Raw genomic sequence first — 26,139 nt, 5'->3', positions numbered from 1 at the left:
GCTGTAGATTCAGCAGTGCTCTGTATGAAATGATCATACAGAAAAACATCAAAAATTAATTAGTTATGTAAATGCATTTTGAAATGCAAACAAGTTCAGCAAGTGACACCTGAAAACCTAGAAATAAAACCACAATATCAACAATTCAAGATTTCCCCACATCTTCAGAGGCTAGAGCTTTGCAGTTTTGCAGAGCAGCAAGGCGGTGGAGCTCCTAATGACTTTTATTTTGTAGTTCTGTGTTCAATTTTTTTCTTATTTCCACTTGCAAACTGCAAGTTTGAGCATATTCCTTACTCCTGGATCAACCTTGAAAAGAAAAACTTGTGTCTGCTAGGCTTACCTGATTAACCGAAGCAAAAAAAAAATAAAATAAAATAAAATAAGATTGGTAATTTACTCTGAGGTTGCAGAAAACAAATATCATGACCCAGAAGTTTAAAGACCCAGTCTTCAAACAATACTGATCTGCTAGATATTCCTCAACCTTTACTCACATATGCAAGCAAACTAATCTTAGTGCAAGTAATTTGGCCTTTGGTATTGGTCATTGCCCAGTTTCATGACCATCCACTAAATTAATTAAATAAATAAGCAGACCTCCTTTACTGGGACCAATCACATATGTTTTATTTGATCAGAAAACAGAGTCAGACGTGAGCAGAAGGTGGTTCATGCTGCTAACTAATTAGAAAATATATTAACATCAGTGGGACATAACAAGTTACAGTTAGTGTGCATTACAGAGGAAAGTTACAAGGATTTCAAAACGTGCACTATGGGAAACAGCATTTGACTAAAGAAGACCAGTTTGTCACCTTACTTCCATATTTCCAGTCAGTGTTTGCAGCTGTCATTGTGAGAAAAGTATACATTCCTATTTGGCACAAACAACAGTGTCAGTGTTAAGAATATGTTAGCAGCAAACTGTTTCTCTATTCTTTACTTACTTCCAGTAGTACTCTGATATGGTGTTCCTTCAAACTCCTTGCTGTAAAGCACTCCATGGGGCTGGATACTGAAGGGGTGACTGGCATTATTCAGGAATGTCACTTTTACAATGTCTCCAACTTCTGCTTTTATCACAGGCCCTGGAATATAACATAAAATTAATTATGAATGTTGTTAAACAACTAAAAATAACATATTTAAAGCTGATGATTTTGACAAAATGTGTAAATTGTCTCCCTTCTCAGAACCACAGAAACACACCCACACACACACAAATATGCAAAAGCCCACAATTGTATATGCATTCACATGTGCAAATCAGTGTATACACATATTATTTTTTTTCATTAACCTTTAAATAAATCATGTGATATTTGCACCATTCATTTTGGATGTTTAAGACTGAATGTTTTAAACAGTCTGATGAAATTTTATGATAAAGTGCTAATTCTATTTGCGAAAAAAGGGCCTTATTCATTGTTAACTCATCATCATCATCATCCCCTTTTTCCCATTTACATGGGGTCAGGGTATTGTATTAACTGTCGCCAACTCTCGATTCAGTGCCACTCTCCTGCCTTCTTCAACACTCATGCCTGACTGTCACAGATCTTCTTTCACACAATCCATCCACCTCTTTGCTGGACGCCCTTGCTTCCTCTTACCTTCTTCCTGTCTGTCCCAAATCTCCCTCACCAGATTGTCTTCTGCTTTTCTGCACATGTGCCCATACCATCGTAATCTGTTTTCTTTTATCTTTTCTGTAATTGGAGCTACTTTGGCTTCTGCTCTTATGTCTTCATTTCTTTGCCTGTCCCACAGTGTGCATCCTACCACCTTTCTCAGGCACTTCATTTCCATCACCTCTAGCTTCTTCAACTGTTCTGCCTTTACTGCCCAGGTTTCTGTACCATACAGTAGTACTGGTCACACCACTGTCTTGTGCACCTTACTTTTCAGCTTCCTTGGCATTCTTCTGTCATATACTACACCTGATACTCTATGCCAGTTGGCTGCAGCCCCTCTGATTCTAGCTTTGACCTCTTCATTCAGACTACCCTTCTCCCCAACCACCCCTCCCAGATACTTGAAGATGTTTACATGTTCTACCATCTTCCCATTATTCATTGTTAACTGACAATGATTATTTTTTTTTATTTTTCTTTGTTTTTATAATAAACCTTAACAATTTTGAATAAATTGTAAAAATGCCAACAAGGGGAAAACATATTAGATCTCATCCTGACAAATATCCCTGTGAGTTGTGCTAAAGTATATGTCACCCCACCCTCATTTTACTTTTCTCACATTAGTGTGACATTCCTTACATACTCCAAGCCAAACCTAGTAGAAACTGTAGCATCTGTAACAATATTTCAAAAGGCAGCTTAATGACCCAAACAATCACCTTACATCAATCAATTGCATCTGGGTTATATGTCAAGCATCCCACATACAACTTATTTGCAACTGTTCATATTCCTTTACAATAATTTATTTAACTGCACTGGTAATGTCATTCTTATGGGGCATAAATGTAGTGGCAACACCTGCAGCAAACCTAAATGTCAGAGTTACAAAATCAACAAATTATTAAACCAAATGAAAATAGTGTGCAAAGCCTTCAAACTTTACCCCTCCAAATGCAACATGGTTAAGGCTAACTCAATTCAAAAATAACTCTCTAAAACTCATTCAAGGTAAAAGTTGTCATCAAGGCAAGTGATGATAATAAGGCCTTCTACAATCGTATATAAAAATAAAATGGAAGAAATATGAATATGGTATGCAAAAAAGGATGGTATCACTACAATAGAACCAACAGATATAGCTAACACAGCAAGGCATACAGGTTTTATAGCAAATTTCAGGTCACAAAGAAAACCCCCATCCACTCTTGTTCTTCTCTTCTCCATGACTGCACCGAAAATTACATCTGAAATAATCACCTCTACCTTTAGCAAGGTCAGAAATACCAGTTCCATAGCCTCAGAGGAGATATTAGGAAGCCTAATTTGTGCAATCAAAAATGGCTTAGTATACCTTTGATATGCATTCTTAGTAGAGTATTCAGAACAGGCTCTACCCCTGTTAACTGGAAGCAGACAGCTGCATTCCCAGTTAAAATCATCCCATTGATTCATACCTTCAGATGTAAGATGGAAGACTATACATGTACCTACAAGTTTCAACGTGGGGATCCAAAGCACCAAGCTGCTCTCTAGTCAACAGGCCTTTGAGCTTGTTCACCAGACCTATGAATCTATTTATAATTTCTGCTTTTCTTGCTGTCTCTGAGCTATTCATGTTTTCTAGTCTACTGTCACATTCACAAAATTCTCTTGTACCTCTTATATGTAATACTTCTACACTCTTGATATGTGTACACTTTATCCCTCCCACATCTGCCAATACATTGCTCTGTTTTTTCTTTCGTTCTTATATTTATCCTGCAGTCACTCTAAAGAGTATTTATTTCATTCCTATATAGCCATAATATCATGATTTTTGTTTTCATATTAACTTTTCTTTGTCTACATTCTCTTACCATAGTACTCCGTAATATTTTTAGGTTTAGATTATGCTTCAAGGATACTATAAATCTGCTCTGTAGCTTTCATTCTTTCATCCATTTGGTTCAGCTCTGCCACTGTTATTAGAGAAACCTCATGTTTAGAAAGACACAGTAAACAAGACAGTGCCATATGGAGATACTAACACATTAATTTAATTTAAATATACAAAAGTCAATTATTGCAAAACAAAGGAGCAAAGCAGTGGCTATTCCCATTTGCAAATGAAAGGGAGAAGAAAGGAATTTAGGAACCACAAACTGAGAAGCTCATTGGCTATTGTGGAAAACTTAATGGGATGAGATACAGGTTTTTTGGCAGAGTAAATTGCTTGCTAGAGGTCGTAGGGCCACATTTCCAATATGTATACACAAAGAATGATTCAGCAAAGAACTGGTACAAAGTACCCATAATTATACCCAAAACGACAAAACTCTTACTTTTTCTCCCGAAATCCCTGTTCCACCTCAAATCTTCTTTTAACATCTTTTCACTGAATAATATTAACATCACCCCTGTTAGCCAGACTAAGCTCCTTGGAGCTATCATAGATGACCAACTAAAATTTGACCTTTATATACATCACTCTATTAAGAAAACCCACCAAAAGCTTGGTCTCCTATATAGAAACAAAAGGTTCCTCACCCCTGATACCAGAATCTCACTAGCAAATGCTTATCTTATTCCTAACCTTTTCTACAGCTCACAAATTTTCACAAATCTCCAGTCTTCTCTTCTCTCTAAACTTGAAATGACCTCTAACAAAGTATCTCGATTTGCTGATAATCTGCCATCCAAATCACACCACTGTCATGCTTTTAGATCACGCAATTGGCTAGAGTTCCCTAACCAACTTAAAATCACCCAAATGCTCGTCATTCACTTTACCATCTATAAGTCTTCTTCCTGCCCTGGCTTGTCCTCACTAGTCTCATTTTATACCCCTCCCAGATCTCTTAGGAGCTCAGTTCAATATTTGTTATAGATTCATAAACCTAATAAAATCTGTCGGACAGAACTTATATAGTTACTCACCTGCTATTAATGGAACAAGCTTCCTATGATACTGCGAAGCATACCTCAAGCTTATAAATTCAAGAGATCACTTAAAGAATACCTGAATCACTCTTGGAAATGCCACTGTAACCACCTTACCTGAATCTAGTTCCTACTCTAGCTATTCATTTCTCTTTATACTTCTATCCTTCCTTAACTTATCTCTACATCTGTTTATTCCTATTAGTTTCCAGTCATTATACTGTATTTTACTATCTTCTACTCTACTTATTTGTGATAACTTCATGTACTTTTGCTATACAATCTCCTTTAGTCTGTATTCTTTTTTATCGCCATGCTGTATATTGCTAACCTTTTGCATTATACTTCTATTGTAACATGTAGTTTTTATATTTGTATTGTGGAGCATTTCTCCTTGTGCCTCCGCTGAAAAAGGGCTTTGTCCCAGTTAGACTTTCCCAGTCAACAAATGTCAAATAAATAAAATAAATGAAGGCAACAGGTCAATGTCTTCTGCTTGGATTTTAGCTGGATATTCATCATGGGAAAATATAAAGCACTGATAAATCAAATGCAAGTAAAGACATCAAACCATAAATAATGTCATGACTTCAAAACTGGTTGATTCAAAGAACATAGAAAGTAAAGGCTTAGGGATAATATGGGAAAGCTATGCTTTTTGGAGCAATGTATTCTACAAGGATATACCCCGGGTCTTTAACCCTTTTTAGGATATAAAATGATGGTACAAATGGTGAGGAAACTATGACTGCAGAAAATGCAGATGATGAAAAAATACAAAGATTATCATAAATGAGGACAGCTTACAGTTATAGGACACAGTGGAAAATTATGTATGTGCTGAAATGAAAATGGAATACTGCTAAATACAGAAAAACAAAAACTTCTAATGTTTCAGAAAATAGCTCAGAAAGCAAAATATTGTGTGGGATGCTAATTTTTTTAGAGGGGGACATCTTTAATAACTACGTGATGGAATAATAAAGCAATATCCAAAAAAATGTAAATACTGTAGGGCACATCTTTATCTATATGATCTTGTTATCTCTAAAGAGATTTTCACATGTTTGCTTAGACGTATAATGGAGAATTGCTATTCTGTTTGGGTAACAATTCAAGGATTGCAACACATTTTGAGACAAGTCATCAAAAACAGAAAAGGCTTAGATTCAATATGCATTCACAAGCTATGGCAAATTCAGAAGTGATTTCATTCTGGTCTATACACCATATGCATGTAAACAATTCTATGAAAGGCTATGGCTAAGAAACTAGAAAACTAGCAAATACAGACATACCTCTCAGCTGCTATGATTTAGGCATAGCGCTATGATTTTGGCTTTCAGGTTTATCCCTGCTCCTCCTAGATTTCTGATGTTTCCCATTAAGTCAGACTTGTTCATTAGTGCATACTTCATTAGGTACATAAACTAAGCCTTTACAAAGATTCAATACCACTGACTCTATAGGGTTTATTGTGAAAAATAAGAAAGTGCTCCTCTTTCTGTGTGCTATGAGCTTTGATGCTCGAAGGTTGAGAGATATAAACACAGACTGTCTGAGAACTTTAAAAGAATTCAGAGACTGAAATGTTAGACAAGTTAAAAAAACACTAAATGGAAATGTGGCAGAAATATAAAATATGCTTCCAGTGGATGTTAGAAGAGCTCCCTTCCTGTATATTCTTCTTTGGGCATGCTTGGGATTATAGTTCCTATATACAAATCTGTTTTCTTTTCTTTCTTTCATTAATTCCTACACTGGTTTACTCATAAAGGTGTAGGTATATTTTACCGTTGTGCCTTTAGACCACTGAAAAATCTTCTTGTTATAACATTATATTTGTTCCGTCTAGTCCTCATTTTTTACTTCGGTGTGCCTAACATGTTTGTGCAAGTCCTAAGTGTGGTACCTTTCCAGAAATAGGTAAATAGCTTTTTTTTTTTTGCATTCTCTTTTGCCATGTGTACTTTGTAGACAAAATATTATATCCCTGAAGATTTCTGGAGCTTCCACCATTAATATTATAGCTACAATTCACAGCAGCATGAGTTTCAAATTTAAATACTGACGATATGATTTTCTATGTCTGATATGACAAGCAAGCAGCCATTAGAATATGCCATTAATGTTGGTATGCCCCACTCCTCAGCATATTCCATTTCCTTGGTTACTAAAGGGGATCCATTGATAACCATCGATGTCTTGTAATAATGGTTCCAATTATATTATAAATAAAATAGGAGAATGCTGATGGGTTGCTGGTTAGCAGCTCTTTCTGCAGAAAACTAGAGGAAGGTAAATGTATGTGTGGTGAGTGTGTGACCTTTGTTGGTACTTTTTCCACATGTGACGAGTACATACTGCTTCTACCATTATTGAAAAATATGGGAATTCAAAGGCTGCTAAGAACCTGCACATACAATCCAAAAGGAGAACCTTATTCAGTACTCACTGTTCTGGGCCCCCATTTTGTTTTCCTTGTGTTGTGCCATCAACAAGGTATACACATAGTCTGCACTACTTCTCCCACCCTTGAAATGTATTTGTCATGTAGCAGTCTGTGTTTTCATACATTTTAATTGCTAAAATGTCCAGGTATGGCTTATTAGTAAAATTAGTATTTGCTTGTTTAAAATAAGCCCTATTTTCTATATTTATACAAAAATATAGTCATTGTTTCCCTCTACTGATTTACTATACCCTTTGTAAATCATCTTAAAAGGTAAAGGACCATTTCTTCTTGTAGTTTTTTATATAGATTGTCTCCTTGCATGGCTTGGCCTGAAGTTATACTTAGACACAAAGATGCTATGATTGTTATCGCTTCTTGCTGAAGTATATGGTCGTTAAAGCCTAATTCTATTTCTTTTGTCAACCTGGCACAGTTTTTGTCCTCCACATTAAAATATTTGTTCCAGCTTGCTCACTTCCCACATACAATGAGCTATAGTCTCCTCAAAACATGATTAATTTTAGTTTTGGCATTCCATCACTAACTGCAGATGTTAACTTTTCGCTTGTTTTTTGTCTTTTTCTTCTATTAAATGCTTCTTTTCCTTCCTCTCTTTCTGTTTACTACCCCCTCCCCCCACAAGGGATAGTTGCTGAATTCTTCCATCTGTGGGCTGAATCCGTACTACTTTTGTGTCTGAAACATATATTTACTGGAAATGTAAAGTTGCACCTAAAATAGGAAGAATGTTTTGTTTCCATTAAAAATGAACAAATGATAATCATGAATATTTTTAATGGGTCCTAGCAGACAAAGCTGGATGCCTAGTCTGTGTGAGAATGCTTTTATTTTTTTCTGCAGAGTTAAAAATGCACTATGACATGCTGTTATTCCCTTATGATTTTACCCTATGTGTATTCTTTCTATAACAATTTGTTTCTCCCAGTCATTACATCACTGATTGCTTCCAGTATGTATTCTGTAATGGAATCATTCCTTCTGCCCCTTCTGCCCTTCTGGCACTCTACTGATTCTTATGTTATTCCACTTTGCTCTTTTCTGTAAGTCATCTACCTTTCTCTTGAAGAGTTTGCATGCTATTTGGAAATATTTTGCCCGACTATTGAGCTCTCTCATTTTAGCATCATACTTTTGCAACATCACAGACATGTTCATATTTCTTTGGAATGTAGCCTATTTATTTTATTTTTTATTTTTATTTATTTATTTATTTTTGTAATTTAATGCATTTCTTTTAGATTGTGTATTGTTCACTGTGGTCTACAAATGAATAGTGATTTTGCATAACTTTACTAGCATAAACAATAAAGTAACTCAACTCCAAGCTCTAACTGAAATCTACTCCTTTGATATTCTCTGCTTAACAGAAACTTGGTTAAAACCTGTAACCAAAGACAATGAAATCATCCCACCTGGATATAATATCCTGAGACTAGACTGAGTATCCAAGAAAGGTGGTGGGATTGCTATCCTATATAAATCTAGCTTACAATTAACCACTCAGAACTGTAAACCACTTATAGACTCCAATGCAGAAATTCTTATCTCCAAACTTCATCTTAACAATTCCAAATCCATCTATATTATCTGTATATATCTACCACCTGGTAACAACACTGCCACCATGGAAAACATACTTTGCTGGCTTTCCCAATACCTGCCCCAAGAAACCATAATCCTAGGTGACACAAACATTGACTGGAGCTGCTACTGCAGCAGCCTCCCCACAAACCATATTAACCTATATGGGTATTCCCAAACCATTACCTCTCCCACCAGAATAAATAAATCTAACAAGAAATCAAACTTATTAGACTGGATTCTCATAAATCATCATCCTCACATTTATGATTCAGGAACCCTCCCTGATGATTTAAGTGACCACTTTCTTACCTATATCATCAGACATAAAATCAACTCTCCCATTCCAATATCTATCAAAAACATCAGATCTAAAAAGTACTTTAACCCTGAACTATTCCAAATGGAACTAAAAGCTTGCAACTGGTCTCCCTTACAAAACCTCCCTTTAGATGAAGCCGTTAGTTACTTTAACTCCAACTTCCTTGCCATTCTCAACCACCATGCTCCAACCAGATTAATTAGAATTAAAACCAAATCTGCTCCATGGCTTTCAAATGAAACCAAACATAAAATAAATCTTAGAAACAACCTTTGGGCAAAATGGAGGAAGACTAAAAACCCTATAGACCAACTAACATTTAGACAGCTAAGAAATGAAACCAAGAAAGCTATAATATCTGATAAAAGAAACTACTACATACAATCCCAATAAGCTAATCAAAACAACCCACAAAAATTTTGGGCTAGTATTAACCAACTACTCCATCCAGGTCAATCCACTACTCCAAATCCTCAAAATACTGACCACAAAAATCTATTGAATACAGCTAATGCTTTCAATACCTTTTTTACTAATGCTATACAAACACTAGCTAGTCAACTATCACCTAATAACTTCACTCTACCTTCCTATAAATCAACCTTACCCCCTACTTTTCATATTCAACCTGTCCCAACAACAAATATTCTAACCCTTCTACAGAAACTAAAACCATGCTCACCCTCAGCAGACCAACTACCTGCTGAATTCCTACAACAATCAGCCAAAGCTATTACTTATCCCATTTCTATTCTGATCAATAGAACTATTACCGAAAGTCATATCCCCAGTTTATGGAAAATCTCCCATATTATCCCCCTCCATAAAGGTGGACACTCCACTGAACTCTCCAACTACCACCCCATTGCTCTTCTCTCTCCTTTGGCAAAGATCATGGAGAAATGCATTCGCAGACAATTACTTGACCATCTAACCCAAAATAATTTACTTTCAAACTGTCAACATGGATTCAGACCTTCACATAGCACTAGTACTGCCCTTCTTTCCTTCACAGATTGTATCAACAAAAACCGCAATCTTAACAAGCTTTCTACAGCACTATTTATTGATCTGTCTAAAGCTTTTGACATGGTAAATCACCAAATTCTCATCAAAATACTGAAATCCCTGTCACTAGATACATCTTTTGTAAAGTGGTTCCAGTCCTACCTTGATAAAAGACAACAGGCCGTACTATGGCACAAGTCTCTCTCCACTCACCTGCCTGTCAAACTTGGTGTCCCTCAAGGATCCATCCTAGGACCTCTACTTTTTTCCATATTTATTAATGACCTTCACCTTGCTATCCCCCAAGCCACATGCATACAATATGCAGATGACTCCACACTGATATGCTCAGCCACCTCCTCTTCTGAACTTCAATCTCTTACCCAACAAGTATTTAATACAGTTGAGCAATGGTTCACACATAGATGCCTTCTCCTAAACCCCAAAAAGACTAAACTCCTCCTCTTCTCTCCCACCAATAAGTCCTCTCCTCTTGATTTCTCAGTTATCTCTACCAATAAAACTATTATATCCCCTGATCCAACCACCAAACTATTGGGTATCACCATTGACAACAATCTGAACTTTAATATCCATATTAACAATACTATAAAAACTGTCAACAAAAAAACTTGTCTCTCTCTCTCTATAGGGTAAAATCCTTCCTCTTACCTTCAGCTATAACCACTATAGCACACACTCATCTAATCTCTTCACTTCTTTATGCCTCACCCATTTTTACTAATCTATCTAAAAATAATCTTAGCAAATTGGAAATGTCTTACAATAACATTGCCAGATTTGCTAAAGGCAACCCATTTAGAACCCACCATTGCATTCATTTAAAGCAGCTGGAATGGCTTGAACTACAAAATCTGATTAAATTCCATCAACTATCTATAGCCCACCCCACTTTTTACAAACCTTCCAAAACTCCTATTCTATCCACACTCATCACTCCCTATAAAAACCTGAAATCCTTAAGGTCTTCTCAGAGACTTCTAGTAAATACCACTAAACCAAACAACAAGGCTAGTGACTCCCTCTTTTCTAATATTGCTGGAAAAGACTGGAATCTCCTCCCCAGTGAACTCTCCTCACTTCCCTCAGTATCCTGCTTCAAAAACAAGTTGAAAGTGTTCCTCAGAACACACTGGTTATGCCCCTGTACTAAGCCTGACTAGTTATGTGTCTCTTAATACTTTGCTCTTCCTACCCCTTCTACTCATTAACTGTAATTCCTTCCTTATTAACCATAATACTATCTCCCTCTAGAACATCTTGATTGTACTAGCATGCTATGTTATGCCTGTATTCTGCACTGCTGAATTTACTGTGATAACCTGTATTATGCATTGTAAATATGATTTTTTTGTTTAATGTTTCCTTATTTGTTATCTTGTTAATTTCATTGTTCTATCTTGGAGCTTATCTCCCAGGGCCTCTACTGAAAATGGACATGTATCCAGTTAGACTAGCCCGGTCAACAAATATAAAATAAATAATAAATAAATAATACTATAATTTTATAGCTTTATGCCTTGTGCTGACTCCATTACTTTATTTCCCAGCTTTTGCACTTTAATGTGTCTTTGTTCTCTTTATTTTACTCCACATTGTTTTTCTCCCTGCTTTCTTCTTTTTTTGCAGCTCAAGTTCATTTCATATTATACCCACTTTCTTTGAATTACTCGCATATATGTGTGCTCTCTTTTTCAGTGTTATGCAAAAACAAATATTTTGTGTTTTGTACTTGTTTAGCAGTTTTAGTTTACCTTATTTATTTTCACCAAAAAGCAAAACCATGCAGTCCTGTGCTGTTAGTTTTGTATTCATAATCTCTTTAAGTAATTATTTTTTCCTGACTATTTTTAATTTAATCAGCCACCATATCTTCCCTTCTATTTTCATCCCAGAATTCCATTTTCATTTAAAGACTTTGAATCAGTTTTTCAGTAACTTAGTAATACTTTCTTGTGTTTAATGTAAGAGATGTTTCTTTGGATATATAAAAAGCATAATGATACATTGTTTGGTTTATACATTCTGTTTTCACATGATTCTCTGCTCAACCTGCTCTTCTTTCATTTTCTGCTTTTACACTGCTGAAGGCCAGCTTAAGCTTTCAATTAATTTATTATTACTATTTTTAATTGCTATGAGACTCTGTTTCTTATTTTAACTCTGCTTTCAATGTTTTCATTCATTTTCTTGCTCTTGGGCCCTCTCTTTTTACAGTTCAGTATATATATATATATATATATATATATATATATATATATATATATATATATATATATATTCACTGGTGATGATAGACCTCCCACTGGAGAGCTTGAAAGTTATATCTGCTGCCAGTAGGGGCAGGCATACATGACTAATTAGGCCCTAACTCTTATTTGTTGATATAACGTTTGCAGGCTAGGTAGGTAATGAGGCATGGCTTATGGTAGTACACCTTTCCTTGGCTCTAGAGTAGCCCCTTATTCAAGCCACGCAGCAAACCCAATCCAGCAACCATTGCGAGTCCCAGACTCCAGTGATACTTGTCAAATGATCCTCTTCTAACAGCATGCTGCCCATAACCTCCTTCCTGGGAAAGGTGAGTAGGCAGAGCCTTGTCATTCCTTTTTCCTCCATGTGCCAGCTCCGACAGGTATCTGAGCCACTAACTGCAATTGGGTTGTCTGGATCTCAGTCATGGCTTCATCCATCTGTTGGATTTTGGCAGGCACAGTAATATACATGTATATATATATATATATATATATATATATATATATATATATAAATATAATGTGTGTGTGTGTGTGTGTGTATATATATATATATATATATATATATATATATATATATATATATATATATATATATATATATAATATGGGTACCCTGCTTTTGGTATAAATACTCATTTTCTGACATCTGTTTAATCAACCATATTTGGTCAATTTATGCAGATTGTCAACAGGTTTATGAGATCAACAATCCCCAGGTAGAGGAATATTCCCTTTCCCAGGGGCTTTGTGATCTTAGACTTAATATATATAATTTGCAAGGGGTGTGTGGGTGCAGGGGGGCTTGACCCACTTCTGCATAAAGCAATTTTTTTGCATGTGCCAAGGTTCTTTCTCAGTGCATGAGTGGTATTGTGTAAATCTTTTACAGTTGACATTTCAGAGGCTGACATGTGGACTACTTGATGAATTTTATTCTCATTAATAGGAGGACAGCAAGTCATTTTGGGAAATTATGCCTAAAATGGTGTGAGATATATCTACAAACACATCATGAGGATGGTCATTTTTTAATGGTGCATTCTTTTTGAAATGAGATAAAAATATGATTCTGTTAAAAAAATTACCGTGCATTCTACAGATCAGAAACATGTCATATTTCAAAGTTTATCACAAAAGAGAGAATTTATAAACAAAGAACAATACATTACACTGTTTTTGAAATCTTAAATTGTGAAGGTGTTAGAAAATAAATTTATCAGTAGAATTGTACAGTGGCTTTTCAGATCTACAAATATGGGAGGTATTTTGTTGTCCCTGAGGAAATTAAGTATTTGTAAGTCATGTAGTATATGTTATTATAAAAATGTATTGTAGTGAGTGTGACCGTGTAATACATTGTGGGTGCACTGCTCTAAATCTTCATCTAAAGCTGATAATGCCTGTGTTTTGAAGCTTCTGATGTGGAAGATAGGGTTGCACTCTAATCCAAAAATGTGACTTTGGACTTGTAACTCACATAGAGTTCAAGATTCCAGAGCATAAGAGTTTGAAAAAAGAAACTGTGATCAGCACTGCAAACTTAGCCACTTATTATGAAGTTCTAAAAAAGGTTTCAAGTGAAAGATATAAGTCTTCTATATTTTTCTAGCTGTTTAGCTAAGGTATTAACATTTCTTTTTTAATTTCAGATCCCTAGTTCATTATAGTTTGTGGATTAACTGGTGGGATCACAAGGGTGTCTTGTTCAAAATAAAAATTCAGTTGGAAAACCCAGCAAAACTTGTTACAGTTAGAAACTATCAAAAGCAAACAACATCCTATTAAGTGGCAGTTTGCCAAAATTCAACACCCCGCCCAGATTTCACAACAGCCAATGCAGAATTATTCACAGAAAAACTGTATAAACATGTAAATGGCTGCACAGAGGCTGCTGTTTTATCTACCAGAAGTAAGGCCAAAACAAACACTGGAGGAATTCTACTCTTAACAGGCTGTACAACAAAAGGAAAAAGTCATGACCAAAGTCAGAAGGAGAAACTCTCATAATGAAGACTTCACTAATAAAACAAAGATAAACAGGAAACTAAGAGGACTAATTAAATCCAACAAGGCCAATTATGAGGTCAAGGTAGCTTCTCAGGCTAAAGACTGCCACAAGGTTTTTTACTGCTATATCTGAAACCTTAAACGTAGCAAGTAACAGTGTACTGATCTGGTAGTAAATGGTACCACCGTCACTGATCAGAGTGATATAGCGAATCTGCTGTTTGAAAAATTTATCTCAAACTTTAACCCAACTCCCCCGCCACCCCTTGTAAAATCTCTACCAATATCCCCCCAACTATAAGCAGGGAGCTGGTCATAGTGCCACTCACTAAGGCTAAAAATACAGCCTCATTGAGGCCCAACAATATGAAGATTATCTTCTAAATAGCCTGAAACATGACCTATCAGGACCACATGAGTCACCTTTTGACTACAGTCTCAAAACAGGCTGGAGGATGACAATGGTTCTTCCTCTTCACAAGAGTGGGCCATTAACCAACCTCAAAACTAAAGACCCATTAGTCTGACTCGTCTAATATGCAAAGACATGGAAAGAATTATCATGGAAATTATCAACAGACACTCGATACATCCCAGTTTAGTTTTGTCAAATGGAGGTCATGCTTACCTAACCTGTTAGACTTCTTTGAGAAGGTAAGTAGGGCAATGGATGAAGGGAAATGATGCATACTATCTATCTAGACATGGAAAAAGATTTGAAACAATACCTCACTTGGGAATTGCCGACAAACTCACTGAACTAGGAATAAATTCCAGCACAACCTTCTGGATTGCAAGGTGGCTCACAGATAGGATCCAAGAAGTCAGGACTGGTGAGACCACCTCCATCAAAAAGCCAGTCACAAGTGAAGTACCACAGGGCTCCATGCTAGGCCCACTCCTCTTTGACATGTATTTTTCAGGGATCAAGGCTAATGTGAAGGGGCCTGACTCACCAAGTTCGTAGATGACTGCAAATTGGGGACTATCATAAATTTCCCACATGACACGAAGATGGTCTAACACAGACAAATGACTGGTGCCAAAGCCACAGATTAAAACTCAGTTTAAAGTGTAATAATGCCTTTTGGAAAACATCTACCCAGACAAATTACTCCATTTATAAGATACCCATAAGAGTTGACCTGGCATGGCAATTAAAGATCTGGGAACATATGCAGACAGTAATCTGGCCTTTGACCAACACATAACCAAGGTAGAAAAAAAATCATTCTCTGTCGCCCAGCTTATAAGTAATGGTATGACATCCGGGTCCAAGGAAGTTATAGTACCACTCTACTTGATCCTTATCAGAACCATCAGTGAGTACAAAGCCCCCTTCGGGGGTACCTGACTAAGCATATGAAACAGTTGGAACACCCACAGAGGTTCCTCATCAACATAATCCAAGGTATTAACACACTGCCTATACAGATTGCCTTAGAGCCCTGTCTCTATATTTGGTGTCCTACAGGTTGTTGAGAGGCAATGGTGCTTGGCATATAAAGCATCCTTAGATCCAGCTCTGATGGAGCTTTTGCATATCTGGAAAATGAGCAGCACCAGAAACACTAGACCGAGGGATTTGAACTTTGCTTGCAGAATAAATAGAACATGCTGGTGAGACAGATATGTGACTCAAAGGATCCCCATACTCTAGAATAAGGTCTCCATCTCTGTGAAGCAGACTCTATTCCTCACTGTTTTCAAATGTAACTTTGACCATTGGATGGGAAATCGCAAATCCATCCCTGGGTCCTCATGTCTCTTACAGATCAAGGCCAACAGTAAATATTCCCTAACTAATATATCTCACATGTAACTTTTTAGCAACGTCCTAACTAACATAACTCTACTAACAAACATAACCCCCCCCCCCCAATTAAGGTGCACATGTTACCGGGGGATGCGATTAGGCTGGGTTGCATGGCTAGGCTTATAAAGGCCTCTGTGATTATTAGCCTAGTATATACCTATGAACCTATGGAATAAAGCCTCAGTGAGTTCCTCCTATGTGGCTCATGCTGAATATGAATAAAACACTATTCAAGGTTAAAACAAAGTGTAACATCTAGGTTGTTATATTTTATGATTTGATGGTATTTTTTTTATTTGCTATTAGTGAAACATAGTCCAGATACAGAAAATACATTAGGAAATCACTGATAGCAAGGTTTTATATATATATATATATATATATATATATATATATATATATATATATATGCCTAACAGAAAATATAAAACATTTAACTAGTCCCAAAAGAAATTTAGTAACATTTTCTTACCCAATACTCCCAAGTGCTCTTCAGCAGCAGTTCTCTTCTTGGGGGTAGTGAAGGTTCCATCTGTGTACTCGCTATAAACTGCCTTTTTGTACTTTCCCCCAATCCTCGTTGGGCCTTTTTCAAAAAATGGTGCTGATTCACTGAATAAAGATTAATAATAATATTTAGGGTTTACAGTATCCATGGTAAGGCCACATATAGGGAAAAGTATACTTATTGTGAAGCAGTTACACTATTGTGATGCTGCTCCCAGAAACATGCAATGTGTTGGCAGATAAGGGATACATTACTCACTCATATCAGGCAAACAACAATAAAAATGAAATATCATGGTATCAAAAATAAATAAATAAATAAATAAATAAAACAAAAAAATTAAATTTACAGACAAACACTGGTACCCCTACCAAAGGCACATTCTTTAGAACATAAAAATAGTGTCACACCTATATGTCTGCTGTATAGACTTCACATCAGAAAGAAGAACAGCAAAAATCAACTGTTTTATCTCTCTCCGCAGTGGATATAAAAAGTGTCACACTCCTGTTAAAATGCCAGGTTTTTGTGATATAAAAATGAGACCACAATAAATAATTTCAAACCTTTTCCCACCTTTAATGTGACTTATAACCTGTACAATTCAATTAAAAAACAAAAAAATCTGTTAGGGAAAAAAATATAAAACATAAAAAACGTACAATAAGCTGGTTGCATAAGTGTGCACACCCTTAAACTAATACTTTGTTGAAACACCTTTTGATTTAATTACAGCATTCAGTGTTCTTGGGTACACACCTGCCATCAATTAAAGAGACTCTGATTAACCCCAAATAAAGTTCAGCTGTCCTCATACAATTTTCCTGACATTTTGCTACAGCAAAAGCCATGGTTCACAGAGAGCTTACAAAGCATCAAAGGGATCTCATTGTTGAAAGGTATCAGTCAGGAGAAAGGTACAAAAGAATTTCCACAACATTGGATATACCATGGAACACGGTGAAGACAGTCATCAAAAAGTGGAGAAAATATGAGACAACAGTGACATTGCAAAGAAATGGACGTCCTTCCAAAATTGATTAAAAGACAAGATGAAAACTGATCAGAGAGGCTGCCAAGAGACCTACAGCAACACTGAAGGAGCTGCAGTAATTTCTGTCAAGTATTAGTTGTGTACTACATGTGACAATAATCTCCCATATTCTCCATATGTCTGGACTATGGGGTAGGGTTGCAAGACGGAAGCCTTTTCTTACACAGAAAAACATCCAGGCCCGGCTAAAATTTGCAAAACAATACATCAAGTCTTGCAAAAGCATGAGGGAAAATGTGTTATGGTCTGATAAGACCAAGGTTGAACTTTTTGGACACAATTCCAAAAGGTACGTTTGGCGCAAAAACAACACTTTGCATCATCAAAAGAACACCATCCCCATGGTGAAGCATGGTGGTGGTGGCAGTATCATGCTTTGGGGTTGCTTTTCTTCAGCTGGAACTGGGGCTTTAGTCAAGGTTGAGGGAATTATGAACAGTTCCAAATACCAGTCACTTTTGGCCCAAAACCTTCAGGCTTCTGTTAGAAAGCTGAAGATGAAGAGGAATTTCACCTTTCAACACAACAATGACCCCAAGCATACATCCAAATCAACAAAAGAATGGCTTCACCAGTAGAAAATTAAAGTTTTGGAATGGCCCAGCCAGAGCCCAGACCTAAATCCAATAGAAAATCTGTGGGGTGACCTGAAGAGGGCTGTGCACAAGTGATGCCCTCACAATCTGACAGATTTGGTGTGCTTTTGCAAGGAAGAGTGGGCAAATATTGCCAAGTCAAGATGTGCCATGCTGATAGACTCCTACCCAAGAAGACTGAATGCTGTAATTAAATCAAAAGGTGCTTCAACATAGTATTAGTTTAAGGGTATACATGCTTATACAACCAGCTTATTGTACGTTTTTTAGTTTTTATATTTTTACCCTAACAGATGTGTTTGTTTTTTGATTGAATTGTACAGGTTATAGGTCACATTAAAGGTGAGAAACGTTTTAAAACGAATTTTTGTGGTCTCATTTTTTTATATCACAAAAACCTGGCATTTTAACAGGGGTGTGCACACTTTTTATATCCAATATATGTATATACACATATATATATATATATATATATATATATATATATATATACAAAATGCATGTTTATCTGTATATCTATATCTATCTATATCTAATCTACCTACCTACACACACATATATATATATATATATATATATATATATATATACACACATATATATATATATATATATATATATATATACACACACACACACACACACACAATTTTATTTGTGTGTGTGTGTGTGTGTGTGTATATATATATATATATATATATATATATATATATATATATATATATATATATATATATATATATACATATACACATATATATAAAATTTTATTTGTATATATATTTCAGGTATAAACTATCAAGTTTTTCTGTTCTTTCTGATGTGAAGGAGATATATGTATAGCAAATTAAAAGAGAAAGCAGCTGTATGTGATACTAGAAACAGCCATGTTTGTGCCACAATTGAATAATAACTGTTTCTAGTATGAATCATAGAACTGCACAATCCCAAGCTTCTGACTCACTGAAAACTAATACCTGAAACAGAGAAGAGTAAAAAATTTACTTTAAGTGTTTTTTGCAGGGGGACAAACCCTTCTGCAGCTCCAACACCACCAAATATATATATTCCAACTCCATGGTTGCAGCAACTCAAAGAAGGGAGCAATCTCCCAAAAGATGGGAATCACTCGTATGGAAAACAGTGATCAGCATTCTATCCCTCTATGTCTTTTTCCTCAGTCAACTGATGCTTGAGGAATTTCATATGGATCATCTGTACCGGAGTCAAATAACGTGGACTTGAATGTTTTTCTGTTGATATTCCTTTACTAGTCACTAGTCATATATTTATACACAAAATAGGACCCACACTTGAATAATCCCCTTTTGGATGTTTTCAGATAACAACACTAGAGCACTCAGCTGACATCCAGGAAAGACACACAAAAATATAATATGGCAGAAATTTACTAAAAAAGTTCATGAGTTTTATCCACTTTGAATAAGGACAATACAAGTGAATCAAAGTGTTCAGCACATGGGCAACTGAGTCAGACACATTTTAAAGTGGAAGTACAAAAAAGGAACAGCACCAGATACAACTAATAATTAAATAATGTTAAAAGAGCATGAAAAATTGATATGAATAATACTACATAAAAAACTGATCTGACATCCACTGATCCCTGATGCTTCTGTTAATAATATATCTGCAGTCTGGAAGCATGCATTTTAAGAATGCTGCTAATGGATATGGCTTCATTAAAGATTAAAGGCACAATTTACTTATTTATTTATTTATTTCACATTTAGTTACCGGGAAAGTCTGACTGGGTAAGGTACCCAATTTCAGTGGAGTCCTGGGGAGAAAAGCTCCAGCACATAGAAAAGAAAAACATTTTTACATGGCAAGCTCAACAACAAAAACAAGAAAAAACATTTTTACATGGCAAGCTCAACAACAAAAACAACGAAAAAACATTTTTACATGGGAAGCTGAACAACATAGCAAATAAAATAAAAATGTACCGCTTCATTTTGGTATAACAATGCCCCATTGTATAAGGTGGGCTTTCTAATTCTTAAATGTGTAGTTTTTACTTTAGTTATTTTAGTGGACCTGTATTTATTAAGTTTAATAAACATGTGTTTCTGTTTACTTGTATGCTAAGCAACTGTCCAGTTACTTCCTGATTGCATGTCATCTAGCCCCGCTTTCTTAGTGGGGAGAAACAGTTTGTACTGGATTGGCATATTTTTTGTAGGCTACAGAAGATTTTATTACAAAGTAACCATAATGCAACACAGTTACTCAATCAGACAAATAAAACATAAAATAAAATAAACATAATTATATTTAAGTGAAAGGTAACAAAAGTAGGATGGAACAGGATAAGGTTTTTAGTAAGGCGCATAGTGCTTGTTATACATTGCAAAAATACTTGTCGAGCAATGGATTGATCACTTTTAGGGAGAAAACTACAGGTGTATGAATCACCTAAATGATAGCCCTGCAGTCCAGTGAGTTTGTATGTTATACCACCAACGGATTAGTGTTAGAAAGATAAAATTGTAAAAAAACGTGCTTCTGTGACGAAGAAGAAGATCCAATAAAGTGATCATTCCATATTAGACAACTGTTTACTACAGTATGATCTGTGTTATTACACTACACTACACTTAACTACAAATGTATTTGTAGTACATAGATCACTGTGGTTACTCTCCAAAATTGGGAAATAACATAAACTGATCAAAACTGACTAATTTCAGTCACAGCCTGGGTGAAAATATTTTACAGTTGTGACAAAAAAATGCAGAATGTTATTAGGATAAGTACAGAGATCAAGACAATACAAGAAGTTTGAAGTTAATATAACAGAAGAGAAGTATTACACCTAAGATTCAGTCAAAAATAGCCAGTAGTTGCATTATGTACAATATAATTGACAAACCAAGGAGAAAGCAGAGAGGAGAAGTAAGACAAGGTTAGACAGAAGAAGAGGAAAGAATATCAAAGAGGTTGGGTGACATGTTGATTGAAGAAGCAGGTGCACTGGGCTTGTTTTAACAGGTACATTTTAGTTTCCTCTATGAATTTGGAATTGTAGATACCTTCTTTTAGGAGTATTGGGAGAGATTGCTAACGTGAGGTAACAATGGGAAAGAAGCGTGTTTAGTACAGTGGAGGTGAACTCTAGCAGTTGTGACTGGGAGCTGTTTGTGAATAGTGTTTTAGGTTACAAGAAGAGTTGTTTTTTCATGGAGTTTGGCTGACAGAGGTGAAAAAAAGTTTTGAGATTTAATTGCTTAAAGTGCAAATATCCTTCATTTATTATTTTGTTTTTTGAATGACTGTGCTGCATTTCCTGTTCATTTTGAAGTGAAATCTGGTGCAGAGTTCAGAAAACATACCTGCTCACTGTTACATCATCAGAAGGTGGGGCCAGATGACACAAATTCAGGAAATGTACTCTAAAGTTATAAACACAACTTCAGTGGGGCCTGTTGAGATACCAGGTTGCCTCTTAAACAGCTTAAATCAGAACTTATCAGGCACATTACGATCTTTAACCACAGCCTCCAGACTGGCTTTGCCCCAATAGTGTGGGTCTGTCCAAATAAAGTGGAGGACAGCAATAGCCATCCCACTGCATAAAAAGGGACCATCTACTGACCTAGGAAATTAAAGACCCATAGGTTTTACTAGTCTTGTATGCAAGGCTATGGAAAGAATAATTATGGACCTGATAAATAATGACATAGGAAACCTCCAAACACTGGACCCAACCCTATTTGGCTTTGTTAAGGACAAGCCATGCCTTCTGAATCTGGTGGATTTTTTTGAGAAAGTCACTAGGGCCATGGATTAGGGTAAAACGGTACATACCTTTTACCTCAAACTGGCCAAGGCATTTCCTCACAATTCCCCATTCAAGTATTATAAGTAAACAAACCTGGACATAAATTTGTACGTCACCAGAAGGATAGCCAAATGGCTCACGAACAATACATATGTAGTTAAAGTGGGTGACTCTAGATCTAGCAACATGTCAGTTACTAATGGTGTGCCACAGGGCACAGTGCTGGGAACCACTCCTATTCAGCATATACTCTGAAGTCAAGGCTAATGTGGAGTCCCTCTGGATGGCAAAGTTTGCTGATGACTGCAAGCTGGGGGGCAATCATTGAATCCCCCAATGATGAAGATACCTTTCAGGAGCATCTAGATCAGACAAATGACCGGTTCAGCACAATGGCCTAAAATGAAATGGGGAAAAATGCATTATCATCCCCTTTGGGAGGTTAAATATTGCTGCAAATTATGACATCATTAGCACACCCCTAAGAGTAGATTCAGACTTGAGAGATCTAGTTACAGAGACAGATAGATAGTTGCCTGAACTTTGACTGAAATGTGTCCACAGTGGGGAGGAAGTCCTTATATGTAGCACAACTTATAAGTAAATGTATGGCATCCAGATCCAAGGAAATTATAGTCCTGCTGTACTCAGCCCTCATTAGACCAATAAAAGAGTACAATGTGTCATTTGGCATGTACTTGATTAGGCACTTACAGCAGCTGGAGTGACCTCAGAGATTCCTCACAAAGAAAATACAGGGTATAAATAACATGCCCTTAGCACATAGACTAAAAGCCCTTTCCCTTTACTCTATCTCCTAACAACTATTTGGGGGTGACCTATGTTTGACTTACATGGCACCAACAAATCCATCCCTGATGGAACTGCTACACATCTGCAAGTCAAACAACATGAGGGTAACCCAGTTTAGTAATCTAAACTTTGTGACTCAAACAAAACATGCTGGAGGGATAGATATGTGTCTCAGAGATTGCCCCTTCTTTGGTACAGGTTTCCTATTCACATTAAGCAGAGCCCTTCTCCAGCCCTCTTCAAGTACAATTTGGATCAATGGATGTGGAATTGCAAATTCACACCTGGGGTAGTGCCTATGCCCATTATGGACAGGGGCAATCAGTAAGGATACTCAAGGCATAGGCATAAACCTAAGACATCTTGTTGCCCCTAGGGGCCATATATTGGGTATAATCGGGTTATATATAAGGACTTTTAAACCATTAGCCTAGTAATGAACCTATGAAACTATGAAATAATTGGATAGCTGTTCAAGAAACAGAAACTGCAAAAAACTTTATTAAGCTTAATAAATATAGTTCCACTGAAGTAAATAAAATAAAAACTGCATATTTTAGCCACTTTATATGAAGAGAGCATACATTCAGCAAAACAAAATGTTTTAGAAAAACCTTTGCACTTGATCTTTAAAACCTGGAACTTCCCCTGCATTCAGCTGAATGCATGCTCTCTTCATAGGGTTATATGGAACCAGTTCATGAATAGAAAATACACGTTTTTGTGTTGGTGATGATTGGTGGTATGTTTGAAGTATGCATTATTACCGTTGATATCATAATTGTGCTCATTGATCCTTCAGGGTAACGTACATTCTGTTTTGCCTATATAGAAGACCAAATACATTATTTTTTTAATTATAATTATATAAAGGTTTGAATTTAAACCCATGTTCCACACCCCTTATATGTAATTCATACCCTAAATAAATAAAATTGCACTTTGCTGGACTAAATTTTGTACAGCATGGATCTTTGGGCCATACTTTGAAATCTTTACCCTTTCAAATCCAGGATTATTTCTCTGAGAAATGTTAGCACAATAGATCCTTTTATACAAAAGGGAAGTAAACTTCATGTTTGTTCCTAACAAAATTTCTTGTTTTATTTCATTCAACATGGCTGGTGGAATACCCTATTTGCAAAAGCATTGCATATAGTTTGTCAGTCTCATTAACCTTTGTCTCATTGACAGAAACAATCCCGGCTAACCTTACCATCTAGCCCTTTTTTTGGTTCCGAGGATGGTTGCTAGAAAAATGTAGGTAGGCATTAGAAAAAAGTGGATATATAGAAAATATTGAATGTAAGTCTCATACTTTTTTGTCAATTTGAACATCAAGATAGTTAATACCATCATTCAAGTGTTTCTGAGTGAATTTTAAAAAACTCAAACTATTTTGGATGTAATCTAAAACGTGAAATAACTTATATAGTCATCATCTTTCCACAATAAGAAAATGTAATTCAAAAATATAAGGTACATGCTACATCTAGAAGCATTGATAGAATTGAAACTAAAATGTTGCGCCCAATACACTTTATCAAATCACACAAAGGGGTACACAAGTGCTCCCTGGCTGCGCCATTAGTTTGCTGAAGAAAATTCACCTCAAAATAAATAATATTGTCAGTCAAGATAATTTCCACAAATGCAACTAAAATATTAATGTCATAGTTTGTTAAAAAGACACATTCAAGCAAAGTTTCTCTGAACCATTCTAGACCAATCGAATGTGCAATAACTATGAATATGTCCATAATGTCTATTGTGACAAGTGCTGAATCTATGATAAACAAATCATTACTAATACGCTTAAGGAAATCCCACAAGTCTTTCACCATACAGAGATATTTTAATTACAATTCCTCAGCACATTTTTCAACATATACAGCAAGGGGAAGGTTTTAAAACCAGCTACAGTCACAATAGGGTAAAGGGGAGGATTTTGCAAATTCTTGTGGACATTAGGATTTCCAAATATCGCTGATATAAGGGGAGAGTCATCCTCAAAAATTTATGAATTTTGGGCACTATGGTTAATTGTTCAACCAAATTTTGTAGTAGATCAGTTTTACAATGAGCAATATTAATGTAATTTTTTGCTACTCTGCAGTATTGCTCATGATTAGTTACCATATCATACATACTACTAGAACAGACCTGTACACCTTTTAACACAGGTGGTGACAACTTCCTTGGTGCCATAAGGAAAAGTGAACAACTACCAACCTCAGTTGCCAATTGGAATGTCTTCCAATCCATCTTTTATTCCTCCTGTTAGGCAACACCATGATTATCCCTGTGGACGTCCCATGAGCAGATTTGTTTGCCCCTGAAAGAGTGGATCAGCTTAGGGTGCATTTTGATTGTGCATCCACTCATGGAGCTCACAATTCAGGATATAGTAATGCAGCTAGCAACATGCTCTGCACCTGCTTTGCAGGTACAAGTAATGGATTATATGACCAAATACAGACGACTTGAGATGGAGTCTCTAGAATGAACAGCACCACGACTGATTCCCCATATAGCAATGAACACTAGGATTAAAAATATGGCTAGAAACAAAGCCATTTCTTGTAGTTTTGAATGATACAGCAGGTGAACTTTTTAATTCACAATTTAATACATTTGAACATATATTACTCAAATTTAAAAGCTTATAATTAGATAACTGCTATCTGAAGGAATGTATTATGCTGAAAAGAGTGCTTAAGGGGTTTTGAATGTGGAAGTACCACGACGGTACTATTGAGGGATCAGATTTCCTTTTGTCCAGACTTCTTATCTGATACAAAATGAGTGAAATCTAACCAATTATTCAACACTGTTGACAAGCAGCTTATCAACAAAAAGGAGAAAACAGTGAAAAAATAAGAACAAGATAAACAAAAACATGACAGCCATGTCGCTTATCTATTACCTTGTCTAATTCCCATACAACAAAGTCCAACGGACAGAATAAACTGTTTACTTCAGAAGGACATATGGAAGAAAAAATATGACTATAGTGAAGCACTCACTACTCCTTTTCTTGTTCTCTGGAACATTTCCCAGCACTACAGGAATCATAGCTCCTGGCCAGCAGGGACAGACACCAAGTCCAGTGATTTCAACAACCAGTCCTCCCTACCCAGTGGAAGAACAATCCTCCAGGTGGGCAAGGGAGGGGGAGAAAGTACTGAACTTTGACATTGCTCAGGACATTCTGTTGATACTCTTGGTGTGATTTTTCTATAAGATGGTTTTAATATTTTTAATCACAGCTATAGGGACTTGAATAATCGGTACTTTGAACTCTCCCAGCGA

At 36.1% G+C, this 26,139-nt stretch overlaps 1 protein-coding gene across 1 annotated transcript in view; it reads right to left on the bottom strand.

Moving 5' to 3' along the window:
• The window catches only part of LOC122801096 (ceruloplasmin), a 452,049-nt gene that overhangs the window by 244,127 nt on the left and 181,783 nt on the right, over positions 1-26,139 (bottom strand). Inside the window, exons 7-8 of the mRNA XM_044070617.1 lie at positions 16,524-16,663; positions 951-1,091 (exon numbers count right to left, since the gene is read on the bottom strand). Coding sequence (XP_043926552.1) covers positions 951-1,091; positions 16,524-16,663 — 281 coding nt within the window. The remainder of the gene's footprint in view (positions 1-950; positions 1,092-16,523; positions 16,664-26,139) is intronic.

This window comes from Protopterus annectens, chromosome 4.part1 (genome assembly GCF_019279795.1).
Source record: "Protopterus annectens isolate FY-2018-M chromosome 4.part1, PAN1.0, whole genome shotgun sequence".
Taxonomy (NCBI): domain Eukaryota; kingdom Metazoa; phylum Chordata; order Ceratodontiformes; family Protopteridae; genus Protopterus; species Protopterus annectens.
Note: the sequence above shows the minus strand (reverse complement) of the source record. Positions and strands in the feature narration are given on the sequence as shown.